This window comes from Ammospiza nelsoni, chromosome 11 (assembly GCF_027579445.1).
Source record: "Ammospiza nelsoni isolate bAmmNel1 chromosome 11, bAmmNel1.pri, whole genome shotgun sequence".
NCBI lineage: Eukaryota > Metazoa > Chordata > Aves > Passeriformes > Passerellidae > Ammospiza > Ammospiza nelsoni.
The window spans coordinates 11810712-11834241 of record NC_080643.1 but is presented as its reverse complement, the minus strand read 5'-3'; the positions used below and the strand labels follow the sequence as shown (position 1 = coordinate 11834241).

Sequence of the window (23530 nt, the reverse complement as noted above, 5' to 3'; positions counted from 1 at the left end):
ATGGCAGCAGAGATGGCCCTGAGCCACCGAGGGCCCCACAAGGTGCTGAATGAGGCTGAACTCGAGGAGGTGGCTCACAGGAAACCTCCCCCCAGGCCCTCTCTGCGTGGCTATCTCCGCAAGACCAGGTAAGACCATGTGGCCAGTGGGATGTGCCTGGACCTTGCCCCACACAGTGTAGGCCCCACCTTGCCCTATTCTGCCCCCAGCCCTGCCTAGACAGGGAGCTGCAGACCTGGGGGTTCATTTCCCTATGCCCAGACACCCATGTGCCCACTCTGTCCTCCTGCCTGGAGGGACACCATCCTGCACTGGATGGAGCTGATGGTCCCACATTGCTTCCCATGGGGCCTCATCCACCCTCACTGATGTCCCCAAGCCCCCTGCAGTTGTGCTCAAGTTCAGCTCCTGCTGCCTCCCCACCAGGTGCTCGGGCTCTGCTGCCAAGTCCCTGCTGTTCCGCTTCCTGCCCTTCCTGCGCTGGCTGCCCCGCTACCCCATCAAGGACTGGCTCCTGGGGGACATTGTCTCGGGCTTCAGTGTGGGCATCATGCACCTGCCCCAGGGTGAGTGGTGCCATGCCCAGGCTGCCAGGGGCCCCCCACAGCTGGGGTGCTCAGGGGTTGGCCGTTGGTGACATGTCTCCCTTCTCCACCTTTAGGGCTTGCCTATGCGCTGCTGGCCGGGCTGCCGCCGGTCACGGGGCTCTACTCCTCCTTCTACCCCGTCTTCCTCTACTTCTTCTTTGGAACGTCAAGGCACAACTCCGTGGGTGAGCTGAGGGACCATGTGCTTGCACAGCAATGGTGGGCAGGGAGCAAGGATGTGGTAATGCAGTCCATGGCACTGCATTACCCCATCAGCAGCTGGGGGAACCCTTCCTGCCTTTACTTTGCTCCACCAAGAAGGGGGGTGGCCAAGCCAGAGCCAAAGTACAGTGTGTGTGCTTTGAGCCTGGCCTAAGGAGAGAGGAGCTGACCCCTTAAGAGATCCTCTCAGAGAGATCCTGGTGCCCACCTTGGGCTCCCTGCCCATACTCTACCTGTTCTCAGGTCCCTTTGCTGTAATCTCTGTCATGATTGGGAGCTTGACAGAGTCCCTGATGCCCAGTGAGGACTTCATGATATCTGTCAATGGCAGCAATACAACGATCGATGAGGAACGGCGCGATGCTGCCAGGGTGGAGCTGGTGGCCACCATCACTGTCCTGACGGGTATCTTCCAGGTAAGGTGGTCCCAGCCTAGTCTAGCAGAGAGCAGGAGACCGTAACCTGTGGGTAATTTCTGCCATCTGTTCTTCCAGGTGGCCCTGGGCCTCCTGCAGTTTGGATTTGTGGTGACCTACCTCTCAGACCCACTGGTGCGTGGCTACACCACCGCTGCCTCTGTGCACGTCCTTGTCTCCCAGCTCAAAAATGTTTTTGGAATCTCCCAAGGCGAGGCCTCAGGGCCACTCTCGCTGTTTGTGGTGAGTGGCGGCTTGCTGGCACACAAGGACCACTGGTGCTCACCGGTGGGGCACATAGAGGCCTCCAAAAACCTGCTGGGGAGGCATCTGCTTTCCTGAGCACATTCCTTCCTCCTGTGTTCTCTAGACCATCATCGATCTCTGCAAGAAGCTGCCAGGCACCAATGTGGGCACCCTGGTGACTGCCATCATTGCCATGGTGGCCATCTTGATTGTGAAGGAGCTCAACCACAAGTTTGCTGCCAAATTGCCCATGCCCATCCCCATCGAGCTTATCACGGTACCCAGAGCTGCCCCGGCCTCCTGTGGGGACACAGCCAGGAATTCCTGCTGTATCCCTGTCCCCTTCAGGGTGGGGAGTGGTGGGATTGGGTTCCTTGGCAGCTCCAGGGCATGTGTTCCTCCACCACAGTCCCTGTGCAGGAAGACCCTGCCTCACTCCAGTCATTCTCCCCCAGATCATCGTTTCCACTGGCATCTCCTATGGGGTCAACCTGAAAGAAAAGTTTGGCATCTCCGTGGTGGGCAACATCCCCAGTGGGTGAGTGGGGCCTGAGGGTGCAGGGGGCTGTGCCAGGGCACCATGCTGCCCACAGCACCCCTGTTTGAGCCCCATCTCTCTCTTGAATGTAGGTTGAAGCCACCTGTGGTCCCTAACATGAGCTACTTTGGGCAGGTGGCAGGCAATGCCTTTGCCATTGCTGTGGTAGGCTATGCCATCTGCATCTCCCTGGGCAAAATCTTTGCCCTGAAACATGGCTACAAAGTGGACAGCAACCAGGTGATGCTCTGAGGCACAGGGCCCCCACCCTGGGTGAAAGCTAATCTTGCCCTTCGTGCAGGCAGATGAAAGCATGGTGCTGCCCTGCCACTGCTCTGTCCCTGCAGGAGCTGATTGCACTGGGTCTCTGCAACTTCTTAGGAGGATTCTTCCAGTGTTTTGCCATCAGCTGCTCCATGTCGAGGAGCCTTGTACAGGAGAGCACAGGGGGCAACAGCCAGGTGGGTCTGGGCAGTGCTGCCCCCTCTCTGGGGCTGAACCAGGGGCAGGCAGCACAGCTAGCAGTGGGGGCTCACCCCTTGCCTCCTGCTCTCCTTCTGCACAGGTAGCTGGTGTCATCGCATCCCTGGTCATCCTGGTGACCATTCTGAAGATTGGAGAGCTCTTCAGGGACCTACCCAAGGTACATCTAGTCCCACAGCCCCAGTGTCACATCCCTGACCTGTGCCTGTCCCATGCAATGGTGATATGGTAGGGGAACGGGAAAGAGATTTGCCCTCAGCTTCCTCACAGCTGCAGAAATTTCTCTCCTAGGCCATCTTAGCTGCCATCATCATTGCCAACCTCAAGGGCATGTTCAAGCAGTTCAAGGACTTATGCACTCTCTGGAAGTCCAACAAGGTGGACCTGGTAAGGTGCTGGCCAGCCCTAGGGCTGTTCTCTTGTTCCTGGAGAGGATCTCTCCACCCTCCCTGAGGCTTGTGGGTGCCAGTGAAGAGGCTGTGCTACAGCTGACTGTGTCCCCTCTCCAGCTGGTCTGGGTTGTGACATTCATAGCCACCCTCCTGCTGAACCTGGACATCGGCCTGGCGGCCTCAGTGGCATTTGGGCTGCTCACGGTCATCTTCCGTACCCAGCTGTGAGTACCCCGGGGCTGGGGCCTGTGCCACATCCCAAGGGCAGAAGGAACCTGTGCTGACCTCAGCCCCTTGCTCTCCTCCCTGCAGCCCCCACTACTCCATCCTGGGGCGCATCTCCGACACTGACGTCTACAGGGATGTGGTGGAATACGAGATGGTAACAGCACAAGCGGTGGGGGAAGAGCTGCCTGCACTGGGGGGCAGCTCAAAGCTCACTGGAAAAAGGGGCTGGGGGCATTTTGGTGGGGGGAAGGGGAGGGGAACAGGTGGCTCCATCCTTGGGGTAGCACCCTCCCCATCTGCCCCCAGGCACAGGAGGTCCCTGGCGTGAAGATCTTCCGCTCTTCCTCCACCATCTATTTTGCCAATGTGGAGCTGTACGCTGAGGCCCTGAAGAAAAAGGTAGGAGAGTCACCAGCTCAGAGTGCTTCCTCTGTCTCCTGCCTGTCTGCCAGCAACAGGGTGGCGTTGGGGCAGCTGGGGACACAGGGCCACACTGCTTTGCAGAGCGGCATTGATGTGGACCGCCTGATTGAGAAGAAGAAGAAGGCCCTCAAGAAGGTGAAGAAACAGCAGAAGAAACTGGAGAAGGAAAAGGCAAAGAGGAAAAAGGTGCCTCCACTCCTCCAGTGACATCCTGCACCTCTTCCTTCCCCAGCTCTGACACTTCTGTCAGTGCACTGGTGTGGCCTGGTGGCCCACATGGTTCCCAGTTCAGTTTAGGGCCAATGAGTGAGAAAGGCACTGGGACTGAACTGAGTCACACCCCCCAAGGTTAGTAGGAAAGCTGGGCTGTTAATGATTATGTGTTGGAGCTGCCAAGTCATTAACCTTTTGCTAGTTAATCAGAATTAAGAGCAAGGGCAAAGGCTGGCCTGGTGCCAGGTAATGAGCCTGGCTCTACAGAGTGGTGCTGGGGAGAGGGGTGGATTTTGATACATCTGAAAGGAGCCCAAAAGTCGGTGAAGATGTGAAAGGGGCAGCCACTCCTGGGGCCACCCACTGCCTGTGCCCTCATGCAGCCAAAGAGCCTCACCAAGGTGAGCCCGGGGGAGCACTGCCATGACCAGGGTGCTGCTGACACCAGGTCTCCTTCCCTTCCCCAGCATGCAGAGGACGGTCCAGGCGTGTCAGTGATTGAGTTGAGTTCAGAAGAGAGCGGTGCACCCTCAGAGCCCACCCTGCAGAGCCTAGGGCTGCCCAAGCCCAACTTCCACGCTGTCATCTTGGATTTCAGCCCCATCAACTTCGTGGACACCGTCGCCATCAAGATCCTGAAGAATGTAAGGGGCTGGGGAGCAGGCAGGACAGCAGCCTCACTGATGGTGTCTCTGGGGCCCTGTGGGGTGCCCCAATGGCTGCTGCCCATTCCTCTTCCTGGGTAAAATGTTTGTTCCCATTTGCAGATCTTCAGGGATTTCCATGAGATAGAAGTGGACGTCTTCGTTGCCAGCTGCTCGGGTGAGGGGGATCTGCAGAGTCATGAGCCCTGGCTGGGCATGGCCACCCCTTTGGCACACAGCTGATAGCCTGGGGGGTCCCCCCATGGTGCTCCCACCCCCAGGGTTTCCTCAGAGGATGGGTCCTGCAGGTTGTCCCATGGTGGTGACCCTGGTGTCGCCCAAAACACAGGAGGCGGGAGGAGGCTGCTCTGGGTGGGTGACAGGGGCTCAGCTGGGTGCTTATTCCTCCACACAGTATCTGTCCTGGCCCAGTTGGAGCAGGGCAACTTCTTCAGTTCAGCCATCACCAAGCACTCCTTCTTCCCCTCTGTGCATGATGCCGTGGCGCACATCAGCAGGGAGCGGCACCAGGCCTCGGTGAGTACCCAGCCTTGCTGTCCCAGCATGGCGATGGAGAGGGCAGCCACACCAACCCCTCCCTCTCTGCCCCCTCAGGTGGACCACAGCACCAGAATGTAGCCCCTCAAGAGGAAGACATCTCCCCCAGGAGACGGGTGGGCAAGGAAGGCTTTGCCACCCTGATGGCACCAAGTCACCCACCCTAGGGCCCAGATGCCCTGATCCCCACCAGCTCCTCTGGACTCTCAGTGCTGGGGCTCTGCCCTGTCCGTGATGGGGATGGAGCTGCAGGATGGAGCTGCTGCTGGCTGTCACACCGAGGAGCTGGCTGTCACACTGAGGGGCCGCCTGCTGCCCCCACACTGCCCAGCCCAGCCTGCCCCACCAGGCCAGGACGTGGTTTGGGGGTGATGGAGGGGCCAAAGGGTTCCTGCTCCCAGCAGCCGGCTGGCATCATGAATAAAGCTCCATGGTGTTCTCCAGGGTTGGTTTCAATGCCCTTTCCTCAATAATGGTACTTTTGGGCCAGACCACCCCGCTGCACCCCAGCACTGCTGGGAACGGCCTCCCTGTCCCAGCACCCTCCCTCTGGCTCTTTTCTGCCACTTCTCACCATCACCTGCTCTGGGTAGCAGTATGGGCAGGGATCCCCACCCTCAGAAGGGTCACAGCACCCTCCCTGCCTGACTGGGGAGCCACCAGCACCTGCTGGCTGCAATCATACCTACACCAAGGGGGAAAGTGCTTGCAGCCAAGAGAAGGCTGATATGGGGTTTTGGGGGGCAGGGGTAAGGCTAGTTCCACAATTTCAATATCTAGCATTCGTTCAATATTTTTTCTGTTTCTGTGTCTTTAATTATAGAGTTGCTGCCTGTATGATGATTAATAGGAATAGTTCTTTATGATCCTTCCCTTGCTGACATCAGTAACTTTCATCTTTTCCTGGTTGTACCCGTGGCTATGCATTAAGGAAGAATAGAAGGGAATAAGTTTTAGGGGTATGTTGCAAGTAACCAGATTGGTAGTTCTTGTTCCATTTCTCATTATCTAAGAAGAACTCGGATTATTTTTGGACTTTTTATAGACCTCTGGCTAGGTTAGCATTAGTCTTTGATTGACCCAGTCAACTTTAGGCTTCTAAGCTTGACTAGTGAATGTAAAGGAGGAAGTCACAGAGCTTGGGTGGTTCCTGTGTCAGCAGCTTCTCAGAAGTAGGGAGATTTATGTTCTCAAGTTTATTACTTCAGCTACCAGATAATGCTCACCCCAAAAGAGGGTGAAAAGGTTGGTTCCCTAAATGGTGAAATAAGTGTTTCTGCTATTTGTGACTATCTTGTATAACTAGGGTTTATTACAAGAAAGTTTGACTAAATAGCATGCATCTGGTCTTGGAGGAAACAGAATATTCTTTGTAGGCTTTTATCAAACTGAGATGGCCTTCAAGGACATAGCACTTAAAATACAGTCATTCCTGCTAGTTTCAGTTCCATTTTTAGGCTCAACAAACAAAATGTGAAACCTCCACCAATAGGGAGGGAAATTTAATTTGACTTCCTCCTTTTTAGGGAGAAGCTAATCATAAAAGTTTCATCAGGATCAGAGCAGGCTGCAAAACAAGAGTGCAATGCAAAAGACCAATCCTCTCCTCTTAGTATTAATATTTGTAACTGGACTTGAATGAAATGTGTCAAATCTTTGCTCTTGGGTATCACATCAGTAATAGGTACTTCAGCTGCTGTACTTCTCTCCTAAAGCTAAAATATAATCCAAAAAATCGTGATTCCATGGTCACAATTCACCCTGTGATGCTGACTGGTGAAAAAGGAGCAGAAGGGGAAAATTACCTGCAAGTTACTTTAATAGTCTGTCTAAATCATTGGCCGCTGATTTCCTGAAGGTTTCAACAGGTCAGTTGCCCATATCTTTCAGGAGTTTTGCCAGGTCATGTTTTTCTTGGGATTCTCTAATCTTTCCCCACTAGTTCAGCCTCTGCTCTCAATCCTTTTCTGAAGTACCTCAATAGCCTGGAAATGTATTGTTTTTATTTATCACACCATTATTCTCTTCAAAAGGTTGTTTGCCTCAAGTGTCATTTATGCTGATTTTTTGCTAGCTTATTTTCAGATGCCGGCAGGTGTTTTGTAATAGCAAGTACACAACCCTATAACTTGGCTTTCTTTTTATTTAGTCTGTCTAGAAAATGGAATGACTGAACATCTCAGACAGGATTTTCTCTCCACAATACATTTCACTTGAAGGGCATAGATTTGTATCACTAATATCATGTACCTAAAATCTTGGCACTGAAGAAACTAGTGGTTTGCCAAGAAGGGGATCAGTAGGAATGTAGTAGAGCTGCTATGTGCATATTAATGAAATGCCAGACAGTGAAGCAGTGGACATTTCTGGGGTTCAATACCATGCTGCATTGGTGTCCATTTTCTCAGTGTACCAGTGGCATTTCTGTCTATAAGTATGCTGACTAAGATTTCTAGCATTTGATGTCGTTTCCTTACTGTCATTTTAATACCTTCCTTCAGATTAAAGGATGATATAATTTTTACATTTTGAAAATCTCTGTTGGGAAACACTATGCCACAGTAAGCATCAGTGTCCCCCTTTTGTTTTTTTGCCTAGTTTATAATTTTCATAGAGTCACTGAAATTTCTGATAATATCAATAAGAATACTGTAATTTCTTATACCACTTACCAGGGTTGATGCTGATGCCTATTGCTTCATTATATATCTGACCTAATGGCCAATTTTTGTGATCTGCAGTTTGCTGTGATTTGGTAAAAGCTGGCATACACTGCCAACTCACAGCTTGTGTGTTGGGATTTAAAGGGCTTTCATGGGTTCCTTTCTGCGACTGCCACACACTGGACTTTCACACTGATAACCACTTCACCTTCCACAGGTCATTTCAGTATTTAATACTCTTTCTTGGAATGTAAGCAATAGACCCCCATTTCCAGGGATTCCCATTTCCGTGACGCCCGTTCCCCGTGACCCCCATTCCCGTATTCCCATTCCTGGTTCCCCATTCCCGGTACCCCTATTCCCGTTACCCCCATTCCCGGTTCCCCATTCCTGGTTCCCCATTCCCGGTACCCCTATTCCCGGTACTCCCATCCCCGTACCCCCATTCCCGTATTCCTATTCCCGTATCCCCATTTCCCGGTACCCCCATTCCCGGTACCCCCATTCCCGTTACCCCCCTTCCCGGTTCCCCATTCCCGTACCCCCATTCCCGTTACCCCCATTCCCGTATCCCCATTTCCCGGTACTCCCATTCCCGTTACCCCCATTCCCGGATCCCTGTTCCCGTATCCCCATTTCCCGGTACTCCCATTCCCGTATCCCTCTTCCCGTTACCCCCATTCCCGTTACCCCCATTCCCGTTACCCCCATTCCCGTACCCCCATTCCCGGATCCCCATTCCCGGATCCCCGTCCGCGCCCCCCGCGCTGCGCCCTCCCGCCACCAGGGGGCGCGCCCGCCCTCCCGCCCGTTCTGCGCGCGCCCGGCCCCGCCCAGGCCCCGCCCCTGCGCATGCGCGCGGCGCTCGGGCCGTCGGTCTGCGGAAGAAGAAGATGGCGGCGCGCTCAGTGTGCCGGGCGGGCAGCGCGGCCGGGCGGGCGCTGCTGTGGGGCCCGCGCCCCTCCGTGAGTCACCGCATCCCGCCGGGACAGCGCGGGGGGGAGCCCGGCCGGGCCGCCGGCGGTCCCGCAGTGCGGAGAGGCTGCCGGGCCCGCCTGTGTCCCGGCCGGGAAGGTCATGGGGACGCGGCGGGCGGTGGGAGCCCCCGAGCCCCGGAGCAGGGCAAGGCGGGCGGGGAGCAGCGGCGGCTGTCACTGTCACCCAGTGCGGGGCTGCCACCGAGCCGCTCTCTGACCCGGTACTGGGGTGTGACCAGTTCGTGCGGCTTTTCCCTTGGGGTTTCCCACCTCTTCAAACCTCTGGGTTCCCGGCCCTGCTGAGGGAACAGTGTGTTAGTAGTGATGACAGCCTTTATTTTTACAGGCAGCTTTATTGACTTTGACGAAGAAGCGAGGTGCTGCCACCTATGCCCAGACACTCCAGAATATGCCTGAGACCCAGGTCACCACCCTGGAGAACGGCCTCCGGGTAGCCTCAGAGGAGTCCAATCACCCAACCTGCACGGTAAGCTTAACATAAATTAAGGGCTTATTTGAAACAGTTAGCCTTGCCTAGCCTGCAGCTGGTCTTCCAAAAGGAACAGACCCCACTGCTTCTCTTTGTGAACAGATGGGATTAATACAGCAGCAGGAGGCCCAGACTGGTGTTGTATTAAGACAAATTTTAGTGCTCTACAAATTTGCTCAGCCTTTTGTATGAGCAATAAGTGAGCAGTAAAAGTTATCTCTCTGGCAAAACCAGATGTGGTGAAGCTGAGAGAGAAAAAGCCAAACTACATGCAGGGAACTGTTGCTTGTTTGTTCTTATTTTGGTTCTTGTGGTGTAATGTGTGTGGAGCAGACCCCTTGTCGCTGCTGCTGTGTTTGTGTCATTAGGGTGCTGGTTGTTTTCCTCTCTGATGTTGGTACTGGCTGGTTTTGCTGCCAGGTGGGTGTGTGGATCAAGGCTGGGAGCCGCTATGAAGACCCGAAGACCAACGGGGCTGCTTTCTTTGTGGAGCACATGGCGTTGAAGGTGAGGATGTGTGCCAGCTCTGCACACAGCTGCCCTGAATATTCTGTCCATGCATTGGCCTCTCGTTTTGGAGGCTGTGGCTGTTGAAAGAGGGTGTAAACCAGGTCATCTGAGTCCTAGAGTCTTTGCATACACTATAAAAATAAGTCTGAAATGGCATCTAGCCTGTGTGGTGCATATTGGTTGAATATGCAGCAACTTGCAAGCATGCATGAAATAAAAATAACTCTTATTTGCTGTTTTTCTCTTAAAGGAAAAAAGTTGCAATTAAAAAGTGTAGTACACTTAGAGTACTGTGTTATGAAGCATTTTTCCTCAGGTTAGCACAGAGAGTTCAAAGCAGCATTTCCTGTTGCCATTTATTTTGCTTAGCTTTTCTTACTGGTACAGCCAAGTTCAGAGGCTACAATTATTGCTTTTTAAATTATGCAGGTGTCTGCTGAACAGGGCAGAAGACATCTAAGCCTAGGACTTGCTGGCTCAAGTTCAGCCTGTGCCTTCATAGACAGCTACAGCATTTGGCTAGCTCCTTAAGAGATGGGCCCTGTATTAGAAATAGTCTTCTGCATCTATTTGTCTTTTTCTGCTTGGATAGCTAGAAACCTGCTTGTTTTTGGTTTGGGCTTGTTGTTGGTTTACTTCCAGGGATGTGCTGTTCAAACACTGTTGTCTCAGCATAGGTTGTCTCCTTCCCTGCTGAGTTTGTGCTGGTTGGTGGTGATGACAGCCTTTATTTTTTCAGGCAGCTTCATTGTGTTTCAATAAACACAAGCTTTATTGACAGTTTGTCTTGGTCTTTCAAAATACACCTCAGCCATCCTTTATCTAGAGGAAATAAACCACGTATTAAATCTCTTGTGCACCTGCCCTTGGTTTTTATGATTCACAAGACAGTGTTTATTGTTATTTTCATTGCTTTAATTCTGACCTAAAGGGAACTTTGTTCATTTCATAGCTGAGTTTGTCTGGTTTCCTTTAGGGCACAAAGAAGCGTCCTGGCTCAGACTTTGAGAAGGAAGTGGAGAGTCTGGGAGCTCACCTGAACGGGTACACCTCCCGTGAGCAAACTGCCTTCTACATAAAAGCCTTGTCCAAGGACATGCCCAAAGGTAGGATGGCCAGGGCAGAGTCTGATTGGGAGGTTAAGTAAGTGCATGTGCTTCTGTTTCTCATCCCCAAGCAGCTTTTCTATCAGCAGACTGGGAACTGAAGTTGAAGCTGAGCAGTGAATTGGAGGTTCTGGTTGGTAGCTGAAGAGAGCAGTGCAGTGATGTGGTGCTTCAAGGCTGTGTGTTGATGTGTCCCTAAACCAAGGGTTCCAGTTATGTCAGGCTGCACTGCCTTGCCAGGAGGGAAGATGGGAGGGATTCACCAGTTTGTGGTTGTTTTGTGGAGCTTAGCAGCTGAGGTCAGCAAGAGCTGCTGTGTGAGGAGTCCTCAGTGCAGCTCTTGCAGGTGCTCCTCGTGCTCTGCACTGCCACGTGCTGCTTTTGGGCAGAGGCAGTGATTTGAGTAGGGGCCTTATGGTAGACATGGGCTGTGCTGTAGGCATCACAAACTCTCTGTGAGGATTCAGTGTGTATCTGGAGGAGAACCTGCTTCTGATACACTTCACCTTCTGCAGATGTAGCCTGCGCTCTGCTGGTGAAGGTGCTTGGCAAGCTGGTTTGGAGCCTTCTTGCTAAATGTTGTTTGTTCCTCCCAGATGCTTTGGGAATAGGTAGCACCCAGCTCTGCAAGGTTGCATGCCCTCCCCCTCATGGTTTTTGCTCATTCCTGTGTGTCTCCTTTCAGCAGCACTGGGTAGCAGTCAGGCAGTGGGATGCTAATGTAGGAATTGTGTTGCAGCTGTGGAGCTTCTGAGTGACCTTGTGCAGAACTGTGCACTGGAGGAGTCTCAGATGGAGAAGGAGCGTGTTGTCATCCTTCAGGAGTTGAAGGAAATGGACAGCAACCTGACAGATGTCACCTTTGATTACCTTCATGCCACTGCTTACCAGGGGACCTCGCTGGCCCACACCATTGAAGGGACCACAGACAACATCAAGTGAGCATCAGGCTGGGTGTGGTGCACAGCCTTGGGGTGCAGTGTGTGGGTGCACGACTGCTGATCCTGGGTGGGATGACTGTACAGTGTCTACATGGAGGTGATCTGAGCCCATGGGCTTCTCCTTGTGCCCTGACTCTGTTTCCCCTGTTGGCACTGGTGAAAGTGTAATGCTGCAGGCATTCCTTAGAACCACCCCGTGCAAGCCCTTCCTGAGGCTGGAGGGGACAGGTTGAACCTTCTCCCATACTTCTCAGTTTGTTAGAAAAATTATAGAGCTAGGGATGCCACTAACACAGTGGCCTTGTGTTAGCTCAGTGACTGCGTTCAGTACTCTCCAGTCTGCATTGAAGTCTGTCTTTGACTCTCCATCTTGGCTGCTGGTTCCTGTTCTTTGTGTTCTAGAATTAGAGCATAGGGCAAACACAGTACACAGTGCAGTCTTGCTTCTAAAAAGCATTGTTACCCTGCAGCAAAGACAATCATTGTTGTCTCTGCAGTGTGAACTTGCTTTCTCTAAGCCTCTCATTCCTGCAGAGTTGGAGATGCTGATGTTCTGGGTCTCTGTGTTCTTTCCAGGAGGATGACTCGAGGACATCTGGTTTCATATGTTGATACTCACTTCAAGGCACCTCGTATGGTCCTGGCAGCTGCTGGAGGTAAGTTCTAGATCCTTGTAATCCTGGGAAGCCTTGGTATTTTCATGTGATCAGACTTGTCTCGCATCACTAAGGTAAAATCAGATAATTTTGTTAAATTAGTCTGTTTTAAGACTGGAGATCTCTCTTTTTATCATTGCCAGGTATTTCCCACAAAGAACTGGTAGATGCAGCTAAGCAGCACTTCACTGGGCCGCCTTTTACATCCAAGGGGGATTCTGTGCCTACCCTCAGGCGCTGTCGCTTCACAGGGAGTGAGGTAAATTTGTTTTGGTCTCCATCAAAACGAGCAGCTGTTGCCCAGCTGTGGAATGAATGGGAAAGCAACTAGAGCTGCTTCTCAGTGGAAAAGTCTGTTCATGTGTGTCAGAGAAGCTGATGATGCACCATCTTGGTAGTGCTCCCACGTTCTCTTCTTGGGGATTATTGCCACGTGTTGGGTTTTAGATGGGACCCAAACCCGTTAGGAGTGTGAGGCTATTGCTCATATGATCTGCTACAGAATTCACATCAGAACAGCTGGTTTGTGTTCAGTTCTGCCTGGGATTCTTTTATTTCACTGGAATAACATCAAGTGCCCCAGTTAGTCAGCCTGACATTGCAGCAGGCTGCAGACAGAGTGCAGTGTTGATGCAATTCTCCCCCACTCTTTGATGATTTTGCAGATCCGTGCCAGAGATGATGGTCTGCCTCTTGCCCATATTGCTCTTGCTGTGGAGGGGCCAGGATGGGCTGATCCTGACAACGTGGTGCTCAACGTGGCCAATGCTGTCATAGGGCGCTACGACCGCACGTTCGGAGGTGGCAAGGTAAGAGTTGTGAGTGCAGCAGGGAGAGCCTGGAGCCTTTTCATGTGAAGTGTTATGGAGAATGTGCTTTTTTATTATGGTGGATGTGCTTTAGGAGAGGCTGTCGTGGTTAGCTTCCAGCTGTGAAGGGGGTAGGAGGCTGGAAAGTAAATAGAAGTGTAATCGAGGCTAATCCAGGACAGTTCTTGAGAGGTGATGCTGGCAAATGAACTGAACCTTTTGTGGGAGAGGTGTAGCTGGTGGATTCACAGCAGCTTGTTCCCACTCTCACAACTAACCACTCAGTGGGGGTGGGGATGGAAGCAGGACAGAATACTCTACAGTCTCGTGATGCAAGCTTGTCTTACCACTGCAGAGCAAATGGAACTTGTTTAAAACCTCAGTATTGAATCCATTATTGTCTGAAATCTGTCTGGCCTGTATGTCTGTGCTAACCCCTGCTGCTGGGAGACCTTGTCCTTCTCATTTTTTTTCCACTCCTGTGGTGGTGTGCATACCAGCTTTTCATCTGCAGCTGGGAAAGGAAGTGGTTCTGCTGGATGGACTCCTAGGCCATTGTCTGTGGCTTTTCCAGCAGTGATTCTCATCTGTTGACCACATGAAGGCTCTAAATTAAGCTCTCCTTCAGCAAAGTGTTCCGCTCTGTCTTGTCTATGGTCTTTGTGAAAACAGCTCAGTGGGAAAGAATTTGAGCTGTGAGGAAACTGAAAATGAAATGGCTGACAGCATCTCCTTGTTTACAGAATCAGTCTAGCAAGCTGGCCACGCTTGCTGTGGAGCATAATCTCTGCCACAGTTTTGAGCCATTCAACACCTGCTACTCTGACACAGGCCTCTTCGGTTTCCATTTTGTTTCTGATCCCCTCTCTGTAGATGATATGATGTTCTGTGCTCAGGGAGAGTGGTAAGTACAACTTCGGCACAAGTTGCTGTTCAAGATCTGAGCCTCTTGTAGGAGACTGAGCTGCTGAGGGAGCATATTAAGTTTACAGAGAGCTGTGTCTCTTCATGAACTTCTTGGTAACTTCTTGGTTAAGTGATCCTGTAAGTGGTTTTTGTAAATCTCTAAGAATGTGGCTTTTGAGGAGCTGTTTTAGTCCCTTATAGCTCCTCTGGTCTTTTGTTCATGCTTTCAAGTATTAGCACTGAGGCTTTGAGGCTTTTTGTATACAAGTGAGATTCCTTAGACAAGGCTTTCCTAGGTGCCCAAGAGATTTATTTCCATTGTCTTGTTAAGCCTGAGCAAAACAGGCAGAGTTCCTGCTGCTCAGACTCTTGTCTTTTGGCTGATGAATGACCTGCTACTGGAATCATGCCAGTGTTTGGGAGATTTCTGGCTGTCCATCTTATTGTGTCCATGAACCAGTTCAAGGCTACATCTGAGCTGCAAGCCCCTCTGTGAGGAGCAGGTGGAGTGAGCCCTTGCCCCAGAGACATGGCCCATTGGCAGGAGAAGAAGGGATGTAGCAGCTGGAGTCCAGACAGACTGTGGAGCTGTCTTGTTCTTCCAGCATCAGTTTCCATAGCAGCTTGCCATGCATGGGAATGGCTGACACGCCTTCCCTCTCCTGTGATAGGGCCGTGCACAGCACGTGCTGCTGTGCCTGCTGGGCAAGCCAGAGCCATCACCAGGGCTGCTGAACCTCTGAGTGTAGCTCAGCGTGTATCCTGCTGGCTGAATCCCCTGCCTGTGTGCTGGAGCTCTGCCTCCTGCTGCTCTCCGGAGATCCAGGATGAATGTCAGCCTGCAAGAGAAGCGGTGTTGATAGCAGCTTATTTTTGAGGAGACTGGGAAAGGGAGGAATTAATGTTCTGTCTGAGCAGACAAACATCTTAAGAGCTTCCATGTCTTCTCCAGGATGCGTTTGTGCACCAGTACCACAGAGTCAGAAGTAGCAAGAGCCAAGAACTATCTCCGAAATGCCATGGTGGCTCAGCTGGATGGTATGTTCTGGTTGATGGATTGACCACTGTGCAGCTTTCAGAGGGTTTCTGCTTGAGGTTCTCCTGGGGAGCAGGACCTGTGCTAAAGATTGCAGTTCTGCTGGCAGGCGCTGGGCAAAACTTGCTTTTCCTGCTCCACACTCCTCCTGCCACGTTGTCAAAGCCACTGACCTGGCCTTCCGTGCTCCCAGGAGTGACACACTGCTGGTGACCTAAGAACTGAGACCCTCAAACTGGCCTGCCTTGGCTCTAACACTTGGCAGATGAGTAAAGAAATCTGTGTATTGTGTAGCTCCTGCTGGAGCTGCATAGAGTGGGAATTAGGACTGTGCTTTGTTAGCAGAGGGTTTAATGCTTAGACTTTCTACTCTCTGCTTTGGCTGATGATCAGGCTGTGCAATTTTGGAAGGCTTTTTGGTGCACTGACCATGCAATATCTTCAACATCCAGGTACCACACGAGTGTGTGAGAATATTGCAAGCCACCTCTTGCACTATGGACGCCGTATCCCTCTGGAGGAGTGGGATGCCAGGATTTCTGTAGGTATCCATTTGTTTTGGCTGGTATACCTGAGCATGGTGGGTGTCAGCATTGTCTGGCCTTAGTCTGCTGCAGTAACATTGCAGTAACGTGTGGTTTACTTATCCCTTAATCAGACTGCCTGGAGTCAGTCCGGTGGTTATCCTGCTGACACTGATGTAACTGTCAGAATCTCTGGCTTAGACACAGTGTATGCTGTGTATCTGTGACTGGAGTCAGTCCATCCCAAAAGAGGGCATTCAATTGTGTTAAGCAGCACAACCTGAAATTCCTGTAACAGTTTTCCTACTGGTGTCCCACACCTAATTTGTGGAATTTCAGCAACCGCTCTATTCCTTAGAAGACTTCTGATTTTGGCCTTGTCTTCTGTACCCCCAGGAGAATGCACTGTGTAGGGACGTTAGCCATCCTTGCAGGCAGAGCTGGGCAGTTGGTGCAGATGGTTCCAAGGGTCTGATTGTAACTTTTAATGATCATGATATGTAATGGCAGCAGTTAGTTGCAACTTTGAGAAGTGTAGATCTGCTGGAAGAGTCATTAATTGCTTGTTGAATCTTTTTTAGGCTGTTGATGCAAAAATGGTGAGAGATGTGTGCAGTAAATACATCTATGACAAATGCCCGGCAATTGCAGCAGTTGGTGAGTAGTAGGTGACAATCAGTACACACTTAAAAAACAAGGCAGGGCCAAGGGCTGAGTGCAGGTGTTACAGGCAGTCCTCATGTGTCTGTCCTGACTCGTTAAGCCACTCTGGTTCTTCACTGATACCCTCCTGCCTGTGCACATGAGGTGTGCCAAGGCACATTTGCCACGAGATCAGACTTGCAGGTGATGGAGATGCAGTGGCAGTGAGCTCTGGCTGTGCTCCCACCTCTGCCTGCTGTGGAGCTGTGCCTAAGACAGGGAGTCCTGTAGCTGGGTGCGGGCCCAGCACGTCTGCCAAGTGTCCTTACCCTGGGGTCAGGGTGGTTTATGTAAGGGAAGTGAAGGGACCTGATTCTCCTGTGCTGCTCTGGCATGTCTGTCTGGCCAAGGACAAATTCCTTTCGTAAAACCTGCCTAAGCAGCTCAGCTCTGCTGCCTCCTTCCTGTGTGTTGAGAATTCCCCTCCTCCTTGCAGCTGTTTCCTCTGGCCTTCAAAAGTGGAGCGGGCTGGAAAAGGGATACAGTGTTTGAGCAGGAAGTTGAAATGTTGAAATGACTTGGTGGTTCCCTGTATTTGATACTGAGCATTGTGGGGCAGTGTGAGAAAACACCTTATTCTGTCAGGAGCTGGTGTCTGTTAGTTTTCCTGATGCAAGCTTGAGCTGTAGTTGCTTGGTTTTGTGCAGAGCTGCTATGGATTGCAAGCACAGGCTGCTCTGCCACCATCTGCTGTAAAAACCATAAGAAATTGTAGAAGGATTTTTTAACTGTGTCTCAAAGTAACTTTCCTCTGTTCACTCAGGTCCCATTGAGCAGCTCTTGGATTACAACCGCCTCCGCAGTGCCATGTACTGGGTCCGTCTCTAGGAGGTGTTGCCTGCAGATTGGAAATCATGAACGTGTGGACTGTGCCAGGTTGCCTCTGGCTCTGAATGTCCTGGGCACCACGGGCAAGCTGAGTCCATTCACAGCAGCTGTCTTCTCTGTGTTAAATGTATAAAAATAAATACATCCTAAGTGGAGTTAGTTCTGCTGGTAGTCAACTGTTCTTCCTGGGTGGTGCGTGTAGACAGCGTTCATCTTGCCAAACGGGGGACATGGGATGTGAGGAGCTGGAGCTGTTGATAGGCAAACATCTGTCCAGAGGGGCTAGGTTATAATAACCCATGTGTTTCTATATGGAGATTTGTTACCTCTCATCTTCCTGGTTATCTGTAAACCAGCTCAGTAATGAGCAGAGATTATTGTCTTGTGGTGGTGTTGGACTACACATTCCTCTTTTACTCTCCATGCAGTCAGGCTCAGCTAGGCAATAACTGAGAACCTTCTCAGGCCTGAACACATAAGATAATCTCTAGGTCTGAGTAGTTGGAAGAGCTACCCAGCTCTGCCTTTTTGGTGTTAAACTGGTTGTTGCTCCCTTGTCTTGCCACTGGGAAGCTGGAACATGGAACAGAAAGCTGAGTAAGGGGGATGGAGAAAAGTTTCCCACCAGGTGGCACTAGCCTGTCACAGCTCCCCTTGGAAGCTGCGAGGTATTCCTATTTGATTTTTCTCTTTGGGATATGTCTCTGAGGTTCTCATTTAATTTCCAGGTTCTGCCCTGACAAGGGAGATTTAAAAATAGTGTAGAAGTTTCTCAGAGTTAGTCATTACACTTGAGACTAATCCAGTATACTAAATCATTTGTGCTGAATCTGGATTCTTGATCAGAGAGTCAGTGTGTCTGAGCCCATTGCATATACTAGGCAAGTTTGAAACTGTTAAATGCTCTTGATGCAATTTGGGTTTAACTATTGTCACAAGCTCTGGCTTGTTACAAGTGCACTGAGGGCTGAACAACTAAACAAGCTCACTTATGCCTCCGGCCTTGTGGAAGCAGTAAATGGTTCTATCTTGGTTTTGTGACTGCAATCAGAGTGTAATCCTCTTTTATCTTCCACTGCTATATATTTTCCCCTCTTGGTTAATTTTCCAAAGTTATGCAGTTGGTGAGAAATACAAGGAAAGAGATCCTTGCTTAGCATTTCCTACAAGTTTTCTTCTTTGGAGGTGTCTCTTTGGGAATGTATGTTTTATTTGAGTAATTAATTCCTGAGGCTCTTCTCTACTAGTTTATTCTAGGAACACATTCAAACCCCTCAGCTACGGATGCTTTCCAGGTTGCTCTGTTTTTCTGGAAAAGCAGCTGCCTGTGCTGAGCCTTGCTCCCAGCACTTCAGCAAGGACCAGCTCCTGACCAAAGGCTGCAGCTCTGCTGGGCTGCCTGGCTTATGCAGCCTTAAATGGATTTTGTAGATGCTTTTTCCTTGTAGAACTCTGAGTATTTCAGCTGATCTGGATGAGGAGCTGTGCCCTGGTGAGTGGCACTGGGTGCAGAGGACTGTTGGGTGCCTGTTAAGAGTTAAGGCTGAGCTGTTGGCACTTTCAGGCTGCAGTTGTGGTGGCACTGTGCCTTGTAGTGCTTGTTGTGTTTGTGTGCTGTGGCAGTCCATGCCTCCAGAAACATGAGTGTCTCACCAGCTCCAAGGATTGAGAGGTTTGCCATATTATTTTTTTCCTTGGTAAACAACAATTGGGGATGTAAAAGGTGGGAAAGGGAAGCCCATTCAGGAGTCAAGTGTTCCTGCTTGGCAAAGTCACCCATGCTCTGAGCCTTATCAGGGGCTTGGGAAGTGTAACCTGGAATTGGTGCAGAGTCATTAAGCATTTGGCAGCCGAGTGCTTTGATACTGGAGGAGCTGAAGCTCTAATCTCATTGGCAGGTCTCCTGCTTTTGGAGTTGTATGGGGGTGTTTCTGTTCCTCCACCAGAGTATCCAAACTGGGAAATGTCTGGCATGACATCAGTGTCCTATCTCAGCTTTTCCTGAACCTTGAAAAAGAAATCTTTTGCTGGACCTCTCCCCCTTCCCTCCCCGCAGTTTCCGCTGCCCAGTGAAGGACAGTGCCAGAGGATGGAGTTGGAACCATCCCTAGAAGCATCCCAAGTTCACTGTAACTGGAGATGGCCTGGGTGACCTAATAAATCTGTTTCCTGGCTCCATGGACAATGCAGGATTGTTCAGTGGGGCTCTTTGACCAGTTTACTTTTCAATGGCTTAAGTGTTTTATTTTGCTACTTGGAAGGTTACTTGGGATCCCATTAGTCTGTGCTGATAAATTTAGCCTGGTGTATGGATTGGCCTTTGCTCCCTCCCCTCCTGCATGGTCTTACCCTCTCCAGGTTAAGTGCCTTCTTTGGAGCTATTGTGATTGCTTTTACTCCATGACACCTTGGCATTCCATCTGTTGGCTGCTAAAGGAGAGGATTTGGAAAGTTGGATACTGTGCACCCCGTGCAAGGCTCTGCAGTTTCCTGGACACAGGATTTCAGTGGCTTGTCTCCACTACACAGAGCTATTCCAGGAATGTAAATCTAGCAGTGAAAACGGTGGGTGCTCACTAGAGCCCTGTGCTGAGTGCTCCATGTTGTCCTGGCCTCTGCAGGCAGAGCTGCTGGTACCCCCAGTGCAGGGCTGCAGGGCCCAGCAGATGCACAGGGTGGATCTGCCTGTGGAGCAGGCAGCCCCTTTGATATGTGAGATGCTTGTTTGTGATTCGGGTGCTTGCCAAGAGAGGGGCCACAGCAGCCAATTGTCAAGAGTTGCCTCACCTGAGCTAATTACCCACCCTGGAAAGTACAGTTGATACTCATCATGGGTGCTGAGCCAAGCCTGTCCTGGGGAAGCAGGGAGCTGCAGGGAGTCTTTCACAGAAATGAGAGGCTTGGAGCTGTGCCACTCCTTGGTGCCAGAGAGCTTTTGGGAGGAGAGGCCACAGCCCTCTGGGCCTGCTTCTCTACCTGCTGTCCTGCCAAGGCTGGTGAAAAATGGCAGTGGGAACCATAGGTGAGTGGGGTTAGAAGGCAGGGCAGCTCTGTAGTGTCTTGTGCTGCTGGAGCCTTGGTCTGCTCAGCCCCCTGGTGCAGGGATTGACTGAGGTGTTGGCATGGCTGTGACCAGGGGCTTTGTCCCCCACCCAGCCCCTGTCTAGTGTGGTTTGCCCAAGAAAGGGATAGGTTCTCCCTGTGATGGTGTCCCTCAGGGGGGCTGCAGCATGGCCAGGCTGAGGGAGGTACCTGGTGCTTGGTAGTGCTGACCAGGACTCCTGCATTTCACTGCTGAGGCTCTCACCAGGAGAGAGGAACAGTGAGCAGTGATATCTGGACACATATCCAGCAATCCTGTTTCCTATTTGGGAAAGGAAATGCCTCGTGTAAAGCTTTTAGTGTATTCATTGCGTGGAAAAGCGGTGGACAAAAGGCCCATCCAGGCCTGACTGCCAGCAACAGCCATCCCAGGCTGCTGTGAGGCACAAGCATGGTGGCAGGAGCTGCCTTTGTCTGCACTGCTGTGCCTGGAAGGGCTGAGCTGCAGCCCTGAACACCCTCATTAAAAGCTGCTTTACCCCACACGCCATCCACAGAGGTTGGATGGTTCTCACTTTTCCATGCAAGTCTCTGCTTTCCTGTCTTTTCCCCTTATACATTTTCCTTCCTTGGGGCGGTGAGGTTTTAGTGGGGCTGCCAGGCTGAGGTTTGGCTTTGTTGCCTGTTCAGACCATCACTGGGGATGCCCAGAAAAGCTGTTTGAAGTGTGGGGTGTGGAGGGGGATCTGCCCAGGAATGGAAAATGGAGCTGCTGGGATGGCAGCCTGGGGAGCTCCCAGCCCTGACCTGTGGGAGCAAGAGGGACTTTTTTCTGTACAAAGAGGTTTCAGCAGTACCTGTGCTGGATGACCTGCCAGGTGCCCTGGAGACACTGCTCCTGCTCAGTGTCCCACCATCCACTGCTGCTGAGCCTCTGCCATGGTCTGGGCTTATTTAAGGCTCTATATCCTGCTGTAGTGGGAGAGCTGCACAGCAGGGACAGCATGAGGACAACGAAGGAAGCTGGATTAAATGCCTGAAGCAAGGTTTGAGCAAGGTTTAAGATACTGAAACAGGAGCCTGAATACCTGAGTGCTGTTCCTGGTTCCACCAGGAGCCTGCAGTGTGACATGGAGCATTCAGCTTTTGGGGCACTGTGTTAAGGTGGGTGCTGACACCAGGTGCAATGCACAGAAATAAAGCTGCTCCCTGTGCACTGCCCTCAGCACAGTGACTCAGGTGTGCAAAGCATTTTGTAAAGCAGCCCCAGTACTGTGCACTGCTTTCTGCTTTGCATGTGGCTTTTATTCCGAGTAGGCATTTGGATAATGCTCTGAAGGGAATGTGCTGCTTATCTTTGATTTGTTGTATTTAGGGAAGAATGAGTTGGCTCTTCTGGAGGGGATTTTTTTCTTCCTCATTTGAATGTTTAATCTAAGGACCTGCAGTGATGTTGCTTCAAGATTTAGCAGTGGATGTATTTCAGCTTCAGGAAAGTGCACTCTAAGTTTATTGGGGTGATCTGTAGGGCTCAGCATTGTGCAGGTTCCTGTGTACCAAACCCATGGCCTCCATTCAGGTCATGTCACCCTTGAGCAAAGCTGGGAGTGATGGAGGAACAGGCTCAGTGCTACCCATGGCACATGGAGAATGGGATTTCCAGGTAGGGATCGCTGCCTGTGCCAGGGGGTCTCTCACAGGAACTTGGTGCAGAGTGGCTCTGGGAACTGGAGCAGCATTTGTCTGTGGCAAGCTCCTGCCGCTGCTCCCCTGGCACAGCAGGAGGCTGTCAGGGGGAGGAGATGGCAGGTGAGTGTGCTTGAGTCTGGGCATCCCAGCTCCACGTGGCAGCCCTGCTTTTTGCACCCCTTCCCTCACTGGCTGCTGCGAGGCTGGAGGTCCCTGCTGCCCCTGGCTGCTGTCCACTCTGGTTCTGCGGCTTCCCCTGCTTTGTTTACTGCTGTTCCAGATGTGCAGCTCTTGGCAGGAGCCCCTATGATGTGGGAACACAAGCATCTCCTGTTCCTGCCTCGCACGAGCAGCACTGACTCACAGGTGACCTTGCCCCAGCCCTGCTGAGGGGAACAGAGGATGAGATCCTCGTGGTTCAAGGTGAGCCCTGAAGGTGGTGAGGGGGCAGAGACAGGATGCTGTGCTCTTCCCTTCTTGGTGGTCACGCAGAGGGGTGCAGAGGTGCTGGTGATGTGGTTTCTGCAAGGACCTGGAGCTCTGAGAGCCCCGAAGTTGTCACTGCTCTGGGGGTGTTGTCACTGCTCTGGGGATGCACTGTGCTCAGCCTTGCCCTGGAGCTCCCCAGCACCTGCCCCACAGCTGTGGGGTCCCTGTGTGGCATGGACGTGTCCCCCCGCCCTGTGCCATCCTGGTGACGCCCTCCTGCTCCGCGAGAAGTGAAATCATCCAGGGGAGGTCTGGGGAGGGAGGAGTTCCCATGGTGACAGACAGCGATTCACCCGGCAGGGCAGGGCGGGTGCTTGGTCCTTTTGATTCCTTTCTTCTGGAGTCGGGCACCCAGCCAAGGAGCTGAAGGAGCAATGGCACAGCCTCGCGGGGGAGAGACACAGGACAAGTCTGGTCTCGTGAACTGCATTAATCCCTCTGGAGCAGCTTCCCCTGCAGCCTGGCTGCTGCCCCACACGTTGGGTGAGCCTGACCCTTCCTGCAGCATGGATTCCCTGGGTGCTGGCTCCCTGCAGCCTCCTCAGCACCCCAACAGACTGACAGACAGACCTTGATCCTCCTTCCCATGGATCATCGGTCATGTGTGAAACATTCATGGCAGTATCCTGCAGCTGCTGAGGATCCAACTCTGTTAGCCAACATGGGCAAGTGTGGGTAAAAGAGCTTTGTGCCATCCATGTGCCTTTATCAGTGCCCAAGGCCTGCAAAAGCCCCTTACCCGAGGCTGCAGCGTGGCCCAAACTCTCCAGGGGTAAGAGCCCCTTCCTGAGCCCCTGGCTGTCCCAGGCAAGGCCCCTGCCACGCCCGGGTATGTGCTGTGCCATCCCTCCCTGGGAGCACTGCCTGCAGGTCCTGGCTGGGCTGCACATCCCAGATCCCCTTGTGCAAGCAGCAGCCAAGCCCCAGGAGAGTGGGACAGGGGCTCTTTCATGAGCCCTGCCAGAAATTCATATAGAGCTACAGGTAGTTTTTAGGGGGGTTGATGCAGGTTGTGAAACACTTGAGTAGAGGCAGAGAGGAAGCATTGAGCAACCACCCTGTCCTCCCAGCCATCAGGCCTGCATCCCAGATGAAGAAGTGGAGAAGTGAGAGCAGGATCATCTAAAACAGGAGTGAGAGAAGGACAGCTTTGCCTGTCACAGGGGCTGTGAGAAATCTGGATTTGGAGAGATAAGGTGAGCAAACTCCTTC

General features: G+C 51.8%; 2 protein-coding genes across 2 annotated transcripts; both read left to right on the top strand.

The window, feature by feature from the left end:
* On the top strand, positions 1-5059 carry SLC26A6 (solute carrier family 26 member 6). Its single transcript, XM_059479969.1, has 19 exons — positions 1-128; positions 427-566; positions 662-772; positions 1053-1225; positions 1304-1468; positions 1596-1748; positions 1927-2009; positions 2102-2249; positions 2357-2470; positions 2575-2652; positions 2784-2879; positions 3002-3108; positions 3197-3266; positions 3419-3511; positions 3617-3721; positions 4216-4392; positions 4516-4570; positions 4808-4929; positions 5008-5059. The coding sequence occupies exons 1-19, from the start codon at positions 1-3 to the stop codon at positions 5029-5031; spliced, it is 2142 nt and encodes a 713-aa protein (XP_059335952.1). The 3' UTR covers positions 5032-5059.
* A 3414-nt stretch (positions 5060-8473) lies between these two features.
* On the top strand, positions 8474-17253 carry LOC132078109 (cytochrome b-c1 complex subunit 1, mitochondrial). Its single transcript, XM_059480028.1, has 13 exons — positions 8474-8578; positions 8937-9077; positions 9501-9587; positions 10567-10696; positions 11436-11634; positions 12214-12293; positions 12437-12552; positions 12959-13102; positions 13846-14006; positions 14961-15046; positions 15497-15585; positions 16150-16225; positions 17034-17253. The coding sequence occupies exons 1-13, from the start codon at positions 8507-8509 to the stop codon at positions 17096-17098; spliced, it is 1446 nt and encodes a 481-aa protein (XP_059336011.1). The 5' UTR covers positions 8474-8506; the 3' UTR covers positions 17099-17253.
* The last annotated feature ends 6277 nt before the right edge of the window (positions 17254-23530 follow it).

Excerpts from the sequence above, each read along its gene's own strand:
- SLC26A6 (XM_059479969.1), top strand. The coding sequence starts at position 1 with ATGGCAGCAGAGATGGCCCTGAGCCACCGAGGGCCCCACAAGGTGCTG. Across the intron at positions 2,471-2,574 it reads GCACAGGGGGCAACAGCCAG|GTAGCTGGTGTCATCGCATC; the intron begins GTGGGTCTGGGC and ends CCTTCTGCACAG. Across the intron at positions 3,109-3,196 it reads GTCATCTTCCGTACCCAGCT|CCCCCACTACTCCATCCTGG; the intron begins GTGAGTACCCCG and ends TCCTCCCTGCAG.
- LOC132078109 (XM_059480028.1), top strand. The coding sequence starts at position 8,507 with ATGGCGGCGCGCTCAGTGTGCCGGGCGGGCAGCGCGGCCGGGCGGGCG. Across the intron at positions 9,588-10,566 it reads TGGAGCACATGGCGTTGAAG|GGCACAAAGAAGCGTCCTGG; the intron begins GTGAGGATGTGT and ends GGTTTCCTTTAG. Across the intron at positions 11,635-12,213 it reads GGGACCACAGACAACATCAA|GAGGATGACTCGAGGACATC; the intron begins GTGAGCATCAGG and ends TGTTCTTTCCAG.